Consider the following 17,076-nt stretch of genomic DNA (forward strand, 5'->3'; position numbering starts at 1 on the left):
CGGCGTGCGTTCATTCCAATATCTTTGCTATCGTGATATCTGTCGAAGTCTGTCACCGAGCTCATTCGGAAAGCTGAGGTGCTGGAGTGCGGCTGTTGTTTCTTCGCAGATATCGGATTGAGGGCGCAAGAAACATGCGTGCGAAGCGCCCGCTCCGTAAGTCGGGGCCGTGCTTCGACCTGGCGGGGCTCATGGATCACGCAGCCCCTGAGCTGCAGGTGCAACAGAAGAATGAGCAGGAGCTCAACAAGTTCTTCATCGACGTGGATGACAATACCGTTTCACCGATGATCACGACCGGCCCCAGCTTTTGTGCGACGAACACGGCGGGTCTGTCGAGCAACAACTCCACGGTCGAATTGACGGCAAGGGAGATGGCAGGCACCGGCAGCAGCGCGTCGGTGGAGAAGAGGACGATGGTGTCCTCGCAAAACGAGGCCAAGTTCATTCACGTCAATGACACCAATATCTTCGTGCTGATTGACGGCATCTCGATGTTTGTGGAAGGAAAGAGTACGTTCACCGGGACAGAAGACGCACGCCTACTGGTAGAGCGGCTGAGGCAGAAGAAACTCGCTCGTTCCGTGGACACGGTTCAGGAGGCCATCTTGAACATTCAAATGTCGGCTGACCACTGCGACCGCAAAGAGACAGCTCCGGTGGTATCTGCCGTCCCCTCCGGCTCCCCTGTTGTGCCAGCAGAAGCATCGCCAAGGCAGTCCACAGCGAACACTCTCCCAACGAGCGTGCCGCCGCTTCAGAGCGCCGTCGCCCCAACCGCTCTACCTGTGCCGCTGCCGCCCCCAAAGCCGGTCCCCATCGCGAATCCGTGGGCGACGCTGTTTGAAGACGCCAAGGTGCCATCTGGCTCGCCTCTGTTTCGCTCCTTCAAGGCCAAGTCTCTAGGCAGCACCAGCAGCCATGGTTTTCCTCCTGTGCACAGCACGCTGCTGTGTGAGAGCGCCGAAACGGGAGCCACGCCATCCTCGCCTGCGACAACGATTTCGCCTGTGACGGTGACCACCCCGACATCGGCGTTGTCGCCCACCACGGGCTTCAACGCCTCTAGCCGTCTCACGCACTCCGTCAGCTTCCCCAGTCTGCGTCACCAGGACAGCTCTTCGTCCCTCCTGTCAGCAACCTCGGGTGCCGGCCACCGCCACGGCGGACACGCCAGTCGCGGCGCAGCGGCGCGGCGGACAAAGCAGATTTCGGCGGAGGAGATCGGCCACAGCAACTGCTCGCTTGACATGGATGAGGTTGTGGTTGAGGCGATGATTGGAAAAGGCACTCAGGGAACGGTGTTCCGCGTCCGCTTGGATGGCAAGTTGTACGCTCTCAAGTGCATGAACATTGACGAGGCGATGAACGCGACGAACGACGTGGAGCGGCAGGGGTACAAGAAAGGGCTCGTGAAGGAGCTGACCATGATCACTCTGCAACGATCGCGCCCATCGCCGGCGTACCTCATGCAAATGTTCAACGCCGTGGCCTCACTCGATGCGGAGAAGAAGCAGCTGAGCATCCTGATGGAGCTGATGTCCTTCACAGTGGAGAACATTCAGCAGATGGTCTCTCGCATCCCTAGCGAGGAGTTGATGCGGGTCACTCAGTCGACGTTTCGAAACTACATGTCCGGCGACCCGTCAGCGAAGCAGTCAATGAAGGAGTGTTGCAAGGACCAGCTGCTTTACGGGTCTCCGCGGCATGCTCTGGGCCGCAGCACGTACAAGGAGCCGGCCGCATGGGAGAAGAACGTGAAGCGTGAGACGCCGATGCCGGAGGTGCTGCTCTCCATGCTGGCTCGGGACGTGCTGATGGGTCTGAACGAGCTGCACACGGACTACTCCATCATTCATTGTGATCTAAAGCCGGCCAACGTGATGCTCTGCTATGATCAACAGAAGTTCAAGCTTGCCGACTTCGGCTGCGGCTCTGTGATGGAGGACCATCAGCACGTCGAGCGGCGAGGCATCGACCTCGGCACGATACTGTACAAGGCACCAGAGCGGTTCGTAGCGAACATTTTACACCGCATCGCCGATATCGACGACGGCGGCACCGGCGAGGCGGTGGTGTTCACGGCCAAGGCGGACGTGTGGTCCCTGGGCATCATGCTCATGGAGTTGGCGGCTGGCATTCACCCCTGTGATCAGTTCAAGTCTGATTTCTGGAATTACAGCACCATGTTGAAGCTCTCCAAGATGGTCAAACCGCTCAATTGGTCGGAGTCGTTTTACGACTTTATTCTCCGCAGCGTCTGTGTCGATGTGTCACTGCGATGGTCTGTGCAGCAGCTCTTGAAACACCCGTTTGTCATCAAGTTCAATCACGTGCCGCGCGAGAAGCTGAAGCTGTTCGTGCAGCGCCTGGAGGCCGACAGCAAGACGTTCCACAAGCGCCAGCAGAGCGAGTTGCTCAAGGAGCAGATCCTGCTCAGCACGACGCGTCGGCACAAGGACACGTTCCAGCTGCAGAGCAGGAAGGTGTGGTCGACGTACACCGCTTATCTGAAGCAGGCGCCGCCCACCAAGGACCAAACCATGTTTCCGGAGCTGCGTCACACGTAGCGAGGGCGAACTGGGTGTTTTGCGGTACGGGTGTGAGGCACTGTTGGTGCGGCCGCATGGGGCCTCCACCTCTTGGTGTAATCTTGCACCTGAGACGCTAGAACGTGTTGGTGTGTGTGTGGGTGTGTGTTTGGTGGCGGTGGGGAGGTGGATAGTGGAGGAGGAAGGCAGTGCGTGCGAGGCGTGCACTCAGTAGTTTTCACTTGCCGAGAGGCTTCTACGCTGCCGTTACCTTTTTTTTTTCTCCTTGTGCTGCGTTCTCTCAGGGGTGGATCTACCTCCTGCCCCTATCCGCCTTCTCTCATGTGTGTTCTTTCCATTTGTGCGTGAGGAAGCGCGACGGCGGAGGCGATAAGCGCACGTGCATGCCCACACACTTGCATATCAAAGGATGCGAGTGGCCTCGGAATGCCAAGGCGGGCCGTTATCACCGCTGTGTGTGCATATGCGGGAAGCGGCACTGGACTTTTCCCCGATTCAACGACAGAGAGGAAAGGGGGCGATCATAATACAACGGCGGCGCTCGTTGCGCCGGCGGCGGCTGCCGTTGTCCTGACTCGGGCCAGCGGGCGTTTGCATGGATGCGCGGCTGCCCTTCGACGCTATTCTTTCCCTCTCCCAATCATATGCCGCTGCTACCTCTACCTTTCTGTCGCTTCGTCGACGACTCTCTACGATGGCAATGATTGCCATCGCGGGAAGCGGCACAACAAGGAAAGGCGCTGTCGACAGCGCCAGCATATACACATCCAAGAATAAGACACGAATCGATGTGGAAAAAATGCAGAAGCCCATCATGATTGTTGGAACGAGCGCGCCACGCCGCCGCGAGATTGCGCAGCGCCGCTTTGGTTCCACCTACGATCTGGTGTACCTATCACCTGATATAGATGAGAAAGAAATCCGCGATTCGGACCCTTTTACCCTGACGCGTGCGATTGCGCAAGCGAAGATGGACGAGCTTCGAGCCAAGGTGGCTCGCGACACCGCGCTGCAGGACCGTGTTGCTCAGCGGCCGGGCAGTGTCGCTGTGACCTTTGACCAGGTTGTCGACTACCACGGCGAGATTCGCGAAAAGCCCGAGTCTGAGCAGCAAGCTGCGGCCTTCATACATTCATACTCAAACGACAATCTGGGCACTGTCATGACGACCGTATTGTATGATTTTGGGACGGGGAAGCAGGTATCGATGCCCAACACAACCCTCACATTTTACGGCGAGATCCCGGATGAGACCGTGGCGCGTGTTGTCGAGCGCGGCGCTTGCCTGCGCGCTGCAGGCGGCTTTGTGGTGGAGGATGTGGACATGAAGCGGTGCGAGATCAGGATAGACCCTGGGACCGAGGAGGAGGTCTGCGGCTTTTGCGAGAAGTCTGTTCGTGCTCTACTGGAGGACGTGCACAGGTCGTGGGTGCAGGGTGGCCGCTGCAGCGGTGGAAAAGGGTGAGAGGTGAGGGCTGCGGGCACGCAATGTCGAGGCAGCGGCAAAGGTACTCCGCAGCGGCCTGCGGAGCGCTCCCACACGTTCTCGGCGACCCCACCCCACCCCACGTATCCGTCGCTGAAACGTGTATCGTCCTTTGCTGTTCTTCATATTGTTTGGGGAAGAAGCGATTCCGCGCGCTCTGGCTCGTTCCCTTAGCGTGCGCTAGGACCGATTTCGACTGCCGCCAGATGACCCGGAAAGGGAAAAGACCAAAAGGAGGCACAACAAACAAGAACCACAACAGAAGTGCTAATTGGAGCTAAAGCCGGGGCAGGGGTGCTGTGAAGTACACGATTATGCCCACGTTGTACACGTGGGAGCGCCTGATGCGGCCATCCTATCTCCCTCCTTTTCTGCGTTCATAGCCCATGCACCTCATCAGATCGAATCTAGAGGGCTATTGATTGTCTTGGTGCTTCTCGCGTGCATGTTGCTACTCGCCATTTCACTTTTCGGTGTCCTGTGTGTTTGGTAAGCGATGACGCACGCTGTTTCTCAACCCTTCTCCCCTCCGTCCCTTCGTCTGCCCATCACCGCGGTTGTTTCTACTGTTGGCGTGCCGAGGTGCACCGCAGAGTTGCAACGCAAGAGCAACGCTACGCAAGTATGCAGCTGCGGCAGCTCGGCTTTCCTTCCTCCTCCTCCCATCACAAGTATAAGCTCTCGCAAGTGCGTCTCTTTGCTTCGTTGTATCCCTCCCTCCCTCCCTCCCTCCCTCCCCCCAACTCCCCCTCTTTTGTCTAGCATGAACTCGCTGCTGAAAACACTTCGCAATGTTGTGGAGCTCGGCGAGGAGGAGTCGCCAGGAGCGTTCGCGCCATCGCAGCGCGACAGCGTAGACGAGCAATCTAATCCAGAGGTGCTGAGACAACATATTTCCACCCTCACCCAGAAACTGGCCCGCCAGGTAAAGTCCTACGAGGAGCTGAGGGGGGAAAGCATCTCCATGGAAAAGGAACTCACGCGTGTGCGCCTCCGCTTCGCCGCCGCGCGGAAGCTGTGGGAGTCCACCAACAATAGTCTCGAGCTTTCCATTCAGAACTTAGTCGAGCACCGGCTCTTCGGCGCCGCTTCTGCCGCCCCCGCTAGGCCTAGCACGGCGTTTGGCAGCAGGTCCGACAAGGTTTCGCCCAACCCTGCGGACACCCCCTTGCTTGATGCCATCTACGTTGCCTCTCTGCGTGAGCAGATTCAGCGACTGAAGGAAATGGTGATGCGGAGCGGCGAGGAGCGGAGTCAGCTGCAAAGTGAGAAGCAATACGAAGAGATGCAGCGAGTGTTGCATGCGAGCGGCTTCACCGCCTCGCACCTTGATGCTCAGGTGCGTGCGGCGGTTCAGAAGCTGGTAGCCCACTGGGGCAACGAGCGGGCCTACTACGAGTCGGTTATTGAGAGTCTTGAACAGAACGCTGCAAAACATGCTGAGCGGGAGGCGTTGTTGAGTGACTGTGTAAAGCAGGAGCAGGAGCGCCGTGCAGAGGCAACGGCGCAGAACTCCGCTGCGGAGTCTGAAGAACTGCGACGTCTTCGCGAGGAGCTCGAGCAGTGGAGACGCGGAAGGCGCACTGTCATGGAGAGTACCTCTGGGGATTCGCACCGGTTCTCTCAAACCGCGAGCCCGATCTCCGCAAACGCCACCCAGCAACCGGTCAACGAGGACGTCAGCGACGCCAGTCCGCTGCCGTACGTAGCCAAAGATAGGCACTTCCTCGTGTCGTTAGAAAGCGCAGGTGCGCACAATGTCACCGGCGCACCACGTCAAGGAGACGCAGCACTCGGGTTTGTTGTCGGTGACCGCGTACTGGCAGAGAAACTGGAGCGTCTGAGCCGGGACTGCAGTGCACGCGATGAGGCACTCGATAACCTTTACCGTGACAACCGAAGCCTACAAGAGGCGGTGCAGCATGCGGAGTCTCGCACGCGTGCGTGCGAGGCGGAACTGCAGCACTGTCAAGAGAAGATGGAGGAGCTTGCGGAGCAGCTGTCGTGTGAGCAGCACCGCACAAGGCAACTGGAAGACGAGAAGCGGCTAAGTGCCGTTAGCGAAGAGAAGCTGCGTGAGCAGATCATGCAACTGCGGCAGGCCGTGAAAACTGCAGCTGTCGGCCAAACGCCCCTCGTGGCACCGAACGGGCTGAGCACAGGCGTGTCTATTACACACGCAGCCCCGGTGCACGTGAGGCTGCCTCTCAACGCCTCCATACTAGAGCAGAGCGTCCCATACGAGAAAGCCGCCACCTGGAGAGACTGCGCACGAGAGGCAGCGCGGTGGTGGAAGGAGTTGAGGTTGAACGCAGTCCCACCTCGAAGCTCTCAGGTGCGCAATGCCATGAGCACAGCACACGCCCGAGGAAGTGGGGTGCTGCGACGAGGTCCACGCGCGCCGCTTATGCTTGGCGGCATTTTCGCCATCCTTATGTTCATTTATATGCTCTTCCTGTTCGTCGATTCCGCCCGCGCGGCCAGGCGCGCCCGTGATATGGCATAGCGAATTACACGACCCACATTTTTTTTTTACTTCCTTCCTGCATCCTCCTTGTCCACCCGCCTGCGTGCGTGTGTGGGGGCTCGTGTGTTTGCGCGAATTGAGGTCGGGTTTGTGTTTGCCTCCCTGGATTGACTCTCAGCCCTCTGCTGCGTGATCATTTTTTCTCTTTCGCGGCGTGGTTGTCTTCCCTGATGGCAGAGGGAAGGGGAAGAACGCACCTCTGTGCGTCGCATCTCAGAGTTCAGTACCGCCGCTCTTTCTGGAAAAGCCAAGCGGCACCCTTCCCCCCTCCCCGCTATCCCTTGCCCCTGCCGAGCCACCTGTGATTAGGAGAGGGCGAAGCCAGGGCCGCTTTACGGCTAACCGGTGTCGGCGGCCAGGTCCTGGGCGGCGCTGCGTCGGAGCGGCCCGAGACGGTGCGAGCACGCTCGTGCCACCTATATGGTGGGCGAAGCGGCAACGTGCCTCGAGCGCATCCCGCCCCACGGCCCTCACACGGTCTACTGGTGCGGGACGCCTGCGTGTGACCCCGAGAGAGGTGCGCCAGGTGGCGGCCAGCATGGTGGGAGCCGCGGGTGTGAGGCAGCCTGCGCAGCGGCGGTGGATGATGAGTCGAGGTTGGCGCAGAGGCCGCGCTCAGGCCGCCGAGCCGGTGCGTTGCTGTAACGCGTGTCCACGGGTGCGATCGGCACATACGCGATCGCGTCTGTGACAGACTGGTGGGCAGCGGGGCGTGCGACGCACGCTTTATGGCCAAGTAATGGAGCCGCTATAAGAAACGTTTCGTTCCCACGGTTTCGCGTCGCGCCAGGGGACCTCATTCTTTATCCGTAGCCTCGCTCAGCATATAGTTTCCGCGCTTTATTATTGCTTTTTTTTTCGCGGTGTTTCGGATGTGGAGGTCCGTCCTGCATGTGGCTGTGTCGGACGTTTGGAACCTTGCGCGCTGTGGTTTTTGCATGCTGGTGCATCTGCCAGCAGCCGAGCCTGCCTCGGTTGTGTTTGCGTGTGATCGTCCTTATCTCTTGCATGTGCAGGGGAAGCTGCTTCGCCGCTTCCCTCAGCACTCCTGCTCCTCTGCAGATATACTTGTCGCTCGGGGGAGGGGCTTCTGTGTTTCCGCTATCTGCTCGCCATCCCGAGTCCAGTTACGTAGAGCCGGTGCGTGCCTTCTGTAGGACGTTGATGTGTCTCCTGGCAGTCGCAGCTCTCTTTGAATGCATGTCCTTTTCTTTTTCCCCACAGCATACCCGAGTGTCTGCCATCATGCGCCGATACTGTTCCGAAACTTCCAGGTGAGCGCGGTGCTGACGTGCCTCAGCGCACGTCTTTTCCTGTGCATGTTTTACCCTCCCTCACCCCCGCACCCCGTCATGGCATGCTTTTCGTGTTTGTCGTCCTCGTTCGCCCTCTCTTCGCATGTTTCTTTTTCGTTTGGATTTTACGTACCGAATCGGCCGGCTGGTTCCGCAAAAAAAAAGCGCATCAGAGCACACAGCGCCCACCAAACGGGTGCACCGCACAGCCGTCACCACTCAACATCACCTGAGGAAGCAAGAAGACGACCAACGAAAGGAGTGTGTGGGATGCGTGTCGGTGCAAGCATCACTCGAGCACACCCTTGCACGCATACTAACCACTAGGCAACTGACGACAAATCGACGCGCCGAAGGTCTGCGCGGTTGTTATACTGTCTCTCGCTAGGTATTGGCCAACGACACTAACGACGCGCGTGCCCGGAGAGCAGCGCCAGCAATGGTTCTCGTGCTTGTCGTGGGTGACACGTGGGTGCCGCAGCGGGCCAGTGGCGTCCCGGAGGTGTTTTGCAAGATGTTCTCGCCTGGTCGCGTTCACAAGCTGTTGATCACGGGTGGCGTCGGCAGCAAGGAAATGTACGACTACTTGCGCACGATTGCCCCAGAGGTGCACTGTGTGACGAGCAGCGTCGACCGGCAATGGACAGATCACATGCCCGAGAGCGTCGTACTGACGGTTGAAGGCCTCAAGCTCGGGCTGATTCATGGTCACCAAGTACCAGTGGGAGACAAGGACTCGCTCGCGGCCGTGCAGCGGGAGCTGGATGTGGACGTGCTGGTGTCGGGCTCTACACACCAGTCGAAGTACTTCGAGTTTGATTCCCACCTCTTTGTCAACCCAGGCTCTCTTAGCGGCGCGGACACAGAGTACGACGTGAATGTTGTGCCCTCCTTCATGCTATTGGACATACAGGACAAGTCTGTGGTCACCTTCATTTACCAGTATCACCCGGAGGACGATACCGGCGGCGGCGGCACCGCTAGCGAGGACTTGGCGGCGACTGGGATAGTGCCTGGCCTCAGGATCAAGAAGAAGGAATGGGCTAAGGAGTGAAACTCCTGCGTGTTTGCGATTCAGCGTTTGATGCGGCTCTCTCCCTCCCTCCTTCCCCCCTTTGTGGCCTGGTACACGGCCGTTGGCGCCGCTCTGGGTTCGTCATTTCCTTTGCGTTCTGTAGCATGTCTGTGCGGGCAGAGAGCACGTTTCCTGTGCTTTAGTACTTCAGTCATCAGCGGGGAAATGGTGCGAAGATGACATCTGGCATGCCCTGGAGTTGGTCGCCTCGTGGAGCCGTCAGGTGTTTAGGAGGCTCCGACTTGTGGTTGTGCGCGTTTCTGTCTGTGCGTGATGCGTAGCGGAGCCAGTACAAGGCACCTCCTCACCTTTACTGTCTTCCCTGTCTGGACGCTACCTTGGCGGCGTTCTATTTTGTTGTTGCCGGGATTCGATCCCTGTTTGTGCTCCGTTGCTTCACGCTGCCTCCTCCTTTCTCGGTGGCTTCCCCGTCCCCTCTACCACTTCCTTTGGCTTTGTATCCTCTGGCTATTCTTGTGGCGCTTCTCCACCCTCTTCGACGTTTTGTGACGGCCATGGGTTGCGGTTCATTCTGCTCTCTGCGAATCAGCGTCAAGCACTCGTGCGACTAGCCGATGGCGGCCGCCTTCTCCCAAAAAGCTCCTGCCGCTTGTATGTCTGAGCGCCAGAGAATGAAAGTTAAAGGAGCGAATAAAAAGACAGAAGACGGTCGAGCGACCTTAGGTACCGTAGCAGGATGTGGGAGTTGTGCTGACGGTGCCACAGTCTGGTGAGTTCACGACAGTCGAGTGCGCGTGTGGGCGAGAGAGCAGCCCTGTTACCGCACGCCTCTGTCTCGATTCAAAAATGACGCTTCGAGACTCGCACCGATGCACAATAACCCATCTGCCCACGCTCACAGGCACTTCATCAAGCACCGCCAACTCCGTATGTATGCCCCGCACCGTCTCCTGCGCAAAAACTCCGCAACGATACAGCGCTCTTGATGCTCATCTTCATTAGTGTTCCACCTTTTCCCTCCTTTCATCTCTGTCTCCGTGCCCGTCTCTTTCCTTTCCACACCGTTACGCCTACCGACGCGTGCCTGCACATATTCTTCTCTGTGTGGGATCTTACCGCCCTCCCCCCTCCCGTACCTCCTCTCCCTCGCCGTTCTCTTTATTCGTCAGTCGCTGGCAAAGAGTGTCTTTTGTTTCAGTGCAGTTGATTGTCACGCCAGACGAGAGTCCCTGCAACATCGGACGCACTCCCTCACGTGTTGCCCGTGCTGAACACCGCGTGCCATAGAAGAGCCCCCTCGCTCCCTCTCCAAAAAAAAAAAACACACGGAAAGGAAGACTCGCGCCCTTCGCTGGAGATACATTTGAGGCGTTTGGCTGAATTCATTGTGACCTCCTCGTTTTAGCTTTCTGTGAGCCACGCGTTGTGCTTGTTGTGGGGTGCTCTCGTCCTGCTGTTGTGCAAAGACAGCGACACAGCGTCGCCTCGTCACTACCCCTTGTCGCTCGAGAACGGCAGCGGCTTATTTTCCCTTCCCTCAGCCACACCGCTACCGATCTCCGATGACGGAGATTACGTACAGCTACTCGCGGCCGGCCCGCGAGTTTGGCCGCATGCCGGAGTTTCAGGCGAACGACAGCGAAATTATCGTCGACATTGCACCAAATGAGGTGATCAAGGACACTTTCACATCGCAGAACCCCAAGGAGAGCCAGGTGCAGAATGTGCCGCAGCTGTCCGAGGCGAGCACGAATACCGAGTCCGTGCGCATCAAAAATCACGCACAATATCACGGTGAGGGTGGCTGGCCGCACGCCGTCGACCCGACCGAGTTCGAGGAGAAGATGAAGTATTGCAAGAAAGTGGAGCGGGAGGAGGTCTACCTGCAGACGTGCGCGCGACTTGCTGAGCAGTGCGTCGAGTGCTGCGTGAAACAGAACACGGCGATGGACATATACGGCCACTACTTCCCCGAAGCTCCGCCGGATGAGGAGGAGACGATGGGGCCTGCATCGCTGAAGGTCTGGGCGGTGCTGAAGGATCCATCCGAGGAGAAACGCACGGCGGCGGCTCTGTCGTGGCAGAACGAGGGCCGCCGGATTGCCGTGGCCTATTCACGACTCAATTTCCAGAGCCAGACGCCGACGATGAGCACGAACTCGCACATTTGGGACATAATGAACCACAATGAGCCTGTCGAGACGCTCGTCACGCCGTCGCCACTGTGCAGCATCGAGTACTACTCAAAGGATCCTCACCTGATCGCGGGTGGGAGCTGGAACGGTGTCGTGCAGTTCTGGGACACCCGCCAGCCGAACCGGCCGGCCGCCCGCTCCCTCATCGAGGAGAGCCACAAGGATCCGGTATGGGCCCTGAAGTGGCTGCAAAGCAAGTCTGGCGAACTACTATCCGTCTCCACGGACGGAAACGTCTTTGTGTGGGACTGCCGTCTGCCGGAGAAGCCGATGACAATTCATTCCATTGCCGAGGACAACTTAGTGCTGCAGCCGCGCAGCAACGACGGCGGCGCCCGGGGCGTCCTCGGCGGCCTGTGCCTCGACTACGACCCGCAGGTGGGTGGGCCGGCCAAGTACATGATCGGCACCGAGCAGGGTACGATCTTGTCGTGCAATCGCAAGGGCAAGACCCAGCACGAGAAGCTACTGCCGAACACCTTCAACGGCCACCACGGGCCGGTCTACAGCGTGCAGCGCAACCCCGTCTTCTCCAAGTACTTCCTCACCGTCGGCGATTGGACGGCGCGCTTGTGGTTCGAGGACTTCAAGTTCACGCCCATGTTTAGCACTTTCTACCACAAGGCATACTTGACCTGTGGTGTGTGGCACACTGTGCGACCCGGCGTCTTTTTCACGACTCGCATGGACGGGTACGTGGATGTGTGGGATTTGATGCTGCGCCAGACCACGCCCTCCGTGTCCTTCCAGGTGTCTGACTATGCCTTGCACACCATCAAGCCCTCGCAGAGCGGCAACTATGTCGCCACTGGCGGCATCGACGGCAATGTGTCGCTGATAGAGCTGTCTCCGTCGCTGTGCACGCAGGCTCCAGATGAGAAGAATGTCATCGGCACTCTTTTGGAGAACGAAAGCCTGCGGGACAAGAATCTTGATCGAGCCATGAAGGAGAAGCGTGCGGTGGAGCGTCAGCGTCAGCGTCGCACCACACACCTCTCCGGGATCACCAGAACGCCGGCGACCGAGGAAGCCGCGCTGGATGACGTTGCCGCGAAGTACATTGAGAAGGTGAACGCCGAGAAGGCCGAAGACATCCACACCCGCGAAGAAACTGATGCGGTGCGACTCAAGGCCCTGGAGGACCTGGAGGACGGCATAGATCTCTACGACTAGTCTGCTGGTATTGCTCCACCAGCTTGTCTCGTGGTTGTTGTTGCCCGCCCAGGCTATACTAAGCAGATGCCATAGCGGGCTGAGCCACTGGTGCAGGGGTGCTGGCTGGTGGTGAGAGAAACACCGGAGACTGCCCTGCTGAGAGTGAAATGACGGCTCTCTTTCTGTTGCTTTTCCCATTTGAAGGCAGCTCCCGCTCCTTCGCTGCTGCGCAGGAGCTGCAACGCGGTTTTTGTGTGCTGGTTCGTGATTAAAACCGCGGCGGCGCTGCTTGTGGAGGTCTTGCTTTGCTGGTTAGGAGGCGCCGCTTTGCCCGATTGTCTTGGCTGGGCCACTCGCCACCCAGTGCCGCGTCCTTTTTTTTTTTCATCCCCGTCCTCACTCGCTGTGTGTAGGCGTGCGCAGACTCGGTGCGAGTCTCCGTCTCTCTCTCTCTCTCCCCCTCTACAAGCGGACATGACGGTGCGCGTTGCTTGTTCATGTACTATACACAATGACGGGGGAATGCTAAGTGGAGTGGATGACGGTGGCAAAGAGGGCGCTCGGCAAAGGAGGTGGTGGTGGTGGGGGGGGGGGATGTACAGCGTCTCGGAATGCATCGGCCGAAGAGGCTACGTCGACGTGTCGCGTCCCCTCCGCCTTCTTTCTCGTTCGCCTCCCATCGGCGTTGCCTTTGCTCGCCGTCTCTCTCCTGTGGTTCTTTGAGATGTACATAGGTGGCAGTGGCACACAGCGATATATGGTCACACGTAAACTCGCTCATTCTCTCGGCGGCACGCGCACACACACACACACACACAGACACGCACTAATAGTGAGTTGAACGCTGGCGTGCCAATTTGTGCGTGTGCCGTTGTGTGTGGCCCATCGGTGTGCCTCCGCTCCCCCCGGCCACCCCCTCCTCTTCATCTCTACATTTGTCGCAAGCCCTCCCTCAACGATTTTGTTGTTTTGATGTGGATACACAATAGACACGCAAATTTAAAAAGAAACTCCCTGAAGTGGGCAACTACGTGTGTCGTGTCGTTTGGTAAAAGGCGAAGCAGCTGCTGCATGGCGCGGTCGCAGCGGAGCCCACCGTGCCTGTATCCGTAGGCCTGCGCGGTTGAGGCAGTGGAGCCTGCGCAGTCTGGTGAAAGGCCGACGCGCGTGAGACGGCAAACGTGTACGCTCATGCTGAGTGAAGGCGTCGTGCACGCTCCAAGGTTTCGGGCAGCAGAATGGAGTACGACTATCGTCTCCGGCTGACCGTTGTCGAGTCCCTCGTTTCCTTGCCTTGCAAACCGCGTTTTCGAAAAGCCGTTGCTACTTTATCAGCGCTGTTTTCCGGTAGGGTTACCACCCTGCTCTCCGCACTGTAGTGCTGGCTTGCCACTGTCCCTCCATCATCTCGTTCGGGCATGCGTCCCAACACTCTCTCCTGACGATGAACCACGTCAAAACCGACCTGCCACCCACCGTACTCGCACACAATTCTCATGTGGTGGCCAGCTGTGTACGACGCCCTGTCAGACGTCGTTGCTGAAATTGCGCAGCGTCTCCCCTCTTCGCCACTTCGTCGTAAAATTGTTTGCCTCTTCGACAGCATACACACAACGAACGAAGTGCACTTAACGCTTAGAATCTGCACCCTCTCACAGCTTTTTAGCAGCAATGCCGGCGCACAAGACGCTTCCCAACCTCAACCACTTCATGGAGAAGCGGATTGTGGTGAAGATACAAGGTGGCCGCTCCATCTCCGGCGTGCTGCGCGGCGTCGACGAGCACATGAGCATCGTGCTACACGACGCCATGGATGAGACCCGCAACGCAGCTGTCAGCGAGGAGGCCAGGTTGGCTCTCGGCACCACCGTGATTCGTGGCAGCGCCATCGTCGAGATCGTGAGCGCCGATGTTTGAGAAGGTCAGAGAACGTATGTGCACCAGGACGAACTGGGGTCGCATGTAAAGGATCTTTTAGTCGTGCCGCACCGTCGGCGGAAAGAGGGCTGACGTGGCCACCTGAGCAGCATACGTTTTCGTAAATAAATGAGAAGTCGGTGTGCGTGTGTGTCTTCTTGTCTGGGGGAGTGTCGTCTTTGTTGGATGATGAGAGAACTCTTTTTGTGTGTGTGTGTGTGTGTGTGTGTGTGTGTGTGTTCGTGTGTCTCCGTATGTCCGTCTCTGCGTGCCTGGTTTTTGCCCAGCGCCTTCAGCCCAGCTCCTGCTCTCCCTCATCTCTCGGCCTCTTTCGATTTGTCGGTCATCTCCCTTTGCTGCCGCAAGACACGTAACGGTGCGTGCCGACGCGGGTGAGGGACATGGGCTGTGCAGGCGAAAGCTGCCCGCGGATGCGATGAGACGTGGCGCGAGGACGTACACCCTGCAACAGAACAGAATCCCCATCGCAGACAACACGAATAGTCGAAGGTGGTGGACGGATCCACTCATGGCTAGATACGGAGCACAGCAGAACGTGAGTGCGGGAGAGTCCGCGCGCCGCCTCGTGCTCTTGTGCGTTGCCTTCCGATCTCCGCGCATCCTTGCTCTGACACAGGGCTGGCGCTCGGCTCGTTGCGTGATGACCGCGACCGCGTGCCGTGCGGCGCGACAAAGCCCACACGCACTCACCACTCGGATACCAAGCTCGCGAGCTGCTTCACATGCTGCCTGTACGTCTGCTTCTTCCGTGACGTTCCTCGTTACTCTTCTTCCCGCGTCCTTTGACACTGTCTCTACCCGCTGCTCTCTCTCTCTGTCTGTCTGTCTCACTTTCGCAGCTGCGAACATCAACAACTCCCTACTGCCGTACCGTGTCGCACGTGACTCCACGAAGAACGGAGTGCCAGGACATCGAGTGCACTCGTCTCGTTTTGTGTTCTCTAGCTCTTTTTTTTTTTACTGTTTCTTCTTTGGGCGCTCTCCGAGTCGCTTGTCTCTCGCTCCTCTCTGTCCGTTGCACCCGCCACCGGCCAGGGATCACCGGGTGCAAGCACCAAGGAAGCCGCCGACACCCGCGCGCTGGCAGACACTCGATATTGTCTCCTCCTCGACTCACCAGGGTAGGAACTCTACGCATAGCATTAGCATGTAGAAACGCAAGCCCAACCACGGACCGCTGCTCTTCTCTTTTTAGTCGTCCCGTTTAGCCGTTACTGTCGCATGTGTGCCGGTCATTCCCTCGCGCCGTTCATCACCTTACACGCTTCTGCGCGTACCTGTCTCTAAGGTCGGGCACGACTCGAAGAGCACAAAAAACAACAACCACGACAATGGCAGGCTTAGACGTTGCCTGGATCCCGTTTACGGTGATGTACTTGCTGTACCTCATCCCACCGACCCTGATGGAGGTATACTCGTACTACAGTCGTGGCGGTCTCGTCCGCTACGAGGATCTCAAGTACGATGATAGCTTCTGTCCACAGTACCAATGGAACCGCGACACGGAGGTGTACTACAAGCGCTTCCTCGACCGCCCGACTAGCGAGGCGGGCAAGGCGTTTTTTTCGTGGCTGGACTGGAGTTCGGAGTCCTACGACCGTACCATTTACATCCTGCGTCGAAACTTAGCAAAGCAGGACGGCGAGGTGAGTCCATGGTGGCGGTACGTTTACGGCCCCTTCATCTTCAACTGGCCCAAGAAGACCTGGCTGCGCGGCGACGATGCCGCGTGCCGGAAGGCGCCGGCGTGGGGTGTGGGCGGCGAGGCGCGTGCCCGCAAAGAATACGAGGAGGCTAAGGCAAAGGGCTTCAACAAGAACTACCATTACCAGATTATGCGCAAGATACGCCGTGAGCAGGCGCTGAAGGCGGCACAGGTGAAGGCGGCGATTGAGTGAAGAGGACGGGGGACAAGCCGAACATGTGATTGCTCGACCGTCTTTATGATCGGATTCTGTGTTTCTCTTTCTTGTCGCATGTATGTGCTGTTGCCCTCCCCGATGCGAACGCTGGGTTTGTCCTCTCTTCGTGGTTTGTTTTCAAGAGTGAGGGTATGTGTGTAGTGGAGCTGTTGTGCTCGTGCTTGAGCGTCGTCTCCTTCATAGCATCTGTTGTCGTTTCGTGATCGGCGCCTCTGGGACGCTGTAGCATCCTGTTCCAGGCCTTCTCCGTGTGCTTCATTTGCATTCCTCTCTCTGTTCGTGGACGCTTGCTAGTTTTGTTCATGCGTGTGCGCGCGCGCAACTGTGGTGGACAGTGCGCGCCCGACGACATCCCCACCCCCTCCATGTTATTCTGCCTGCCAAGAGACGAAATAGAAAGCAAACAACGAAGAGAGCACGACATGCCAAGCGAAGCGGCGCTTACGAACGGAAGTCTTGGGCGCACAGCCCCTCCCCCCCCCCCAACGCGGCTAACCCACTCTGTGCTCCTTGTTTCGAAGCGAAACATCAACCCTCCCTGTCTCGAGTGTGCACACGCGCACACCTATCTATATAGAGAGGTGGTATGCTTCTGAATCCGCTGAACCGGGTCTGTAGTGCGTCGCCCAAGAATCACCGCCTCTACCTGAACAGCGGTTGCTGCGACACGTTACTTCTCAATGCTGTCTTCCCCCCCCCCCTCCGGCCTCTCTCGCTCCTGTTACCTCACACGTGCTACATTCCTTGTTTGGTTGGCCGTGCTGTAACAACACCAAACGGGCAAACAATGTTTTTCCCCCTTTTCACGGATTATAACCTATGCGCACCCGTTCTCCGAACGCATCTGCCCACCAACGCGCACGCGCACCGACTTGACATTGCAAGTCGAGCTAAGTGATTGTACTTCTTCGCTGCGTACGGGTTCACGATCTCTCTTCTCTTTTTTGTTTTTGAATATTTGCACTCGTGT

At 58.1% G+C, this 17,076-nt stretch overlaps 7 protein-coding genes across 7 annotated transcripts; all 7 read left to right on the forward strand.

The window, feature by feature from the left end:
- Positions 1–134: 134 nt before the first annotated feature.
- On the forward strand, positions 135–2,570 carry LDBPK_321080 (protein kinase, putative; the record flags this gene model as incomplete). The annotated part of the gene is made up of 1 exon (XM_003863476.1): positions 135–2,570. One exon carries the CDS (start codon positions 135–137, stop codon positions 2,568–2,570), a length of 2,436 nt encoding a protein of 811 aa, XP_003863524.1.
- Positions 2,571–3,351: 781 nt separating this feature from the next.
- Positions 3,352–4,017, forward strand: LDBPK_321090 (hypothetical protein, conserved; the record flags this gene model as incomplete). The annotated part of the gene is made up of 1 exon (XM_003863477.1): positions 3,352–4,017. One exon carries the CDS (start codon positions 3,352–3,354, stop codon positions 4,015–4,017), a length of 666 nt encoding a protein of 221 aa, XP_003863525.1.
- A 517-nt stretch (positions 4,018–4,534) lies between these two features.
- Positions 4,535–6,544, forward strand: LDBPK_321100 (hypothetical protein, conserved; the record flags this gene model as incomplete). The annotated part of the gene is made up of 1 exon (XM_003863478.1): positions 4,535–6,544. The coding sequence occupies one exon, from the start codon at positions 4,535–4,537 to the stop codon at positions 6,542–6,544; it is 2,010 nt and encodes a 669-aa protein (XP_003863526.1).
- Positions 6,545–8,299: 1,755 nt separating this feature from the next.
- LDBPK_321110 (vacuolar sorting-like protein) lies at positions 8,300–8,914 on the forward strand (the record flags this gene model as incomplete). The annotated part of the gene is made up of 1 exon (XM_003863479.1): positions 8,300–8,914. One exon carries the CDS (start codon positions 8,300–8,302, stop codon positions 8,912–8,914), a length of 615 nt encoding a protein of 204 aa, XP_003863527.1.
- A 1,544-nt stretch (positions 8,915–10,458) lies between these two features.
- On the forward strand, positions 10,459–12,264 carry LDBPK_321120 (dynein, putative; the record flags this gene model as incomplete). The annotated part of the gene is made up of 1 exon (XM_003863480.1): positions 10,459–12,264. The coding sequence occupies one exon, from the start codon at positions 10,459–10,461 to the stop codon at positions 12,262–12,264; it is 1,806 nt and encodes a 601-aa protein (XP_003863528.1).
- Positions 12,265–13,917: 1,653 nt separating this feature from the next.
- Positions 13,918–14,163, forward strand: LDBPK_321130 (small nuclear ribonucleoprotein, putative; the record flags this gene model as incomplete). The annotated part of the gene is made up of 1 exon (XM_003863481.1): positions 13,918–14,163. The coding sequence occupies one exon, from the start codon at positions 13,918–13,920 to the stop codon at positions 14,161–14,163; it is 246 nt and encodes an 81-aa protein (XP_003863529.1).
- Positions 14,164–15,515: 1,352 nt separating this feature from the next.
- LDBPK_321140 (hypothetical protein, conserved) lies at positions 15,516–16,082 on the forward strand (the record flags this gene model as incomplete). Its single annotated transcript, XM_003863482.1, has 1 exon — positions 15,516–16,082. The coding sequence occupies one exon, from the start codon at positions 15,516–15,518 to the stop codon at positions 16,080–16,082; it is 567 nt and encodes a 188-aa protein (XP_003863530.1).
- Between the last annotated feature and the right edge of the window lie 994 nt (positions 16,083–17,076).

This window comes from Leishmania donovani, chromosome 32, assembly GCF_000227135.1.
Source record: "Leishmania donovani BPK282A1 complete genome, chromosome 32".
Lineage (NCBI taxonomy): Eukaryota > Euglenozoa > Kinetoplastea > Trypanosomatida > Trypanosomatidae > Leishmania > Leishmania donovani.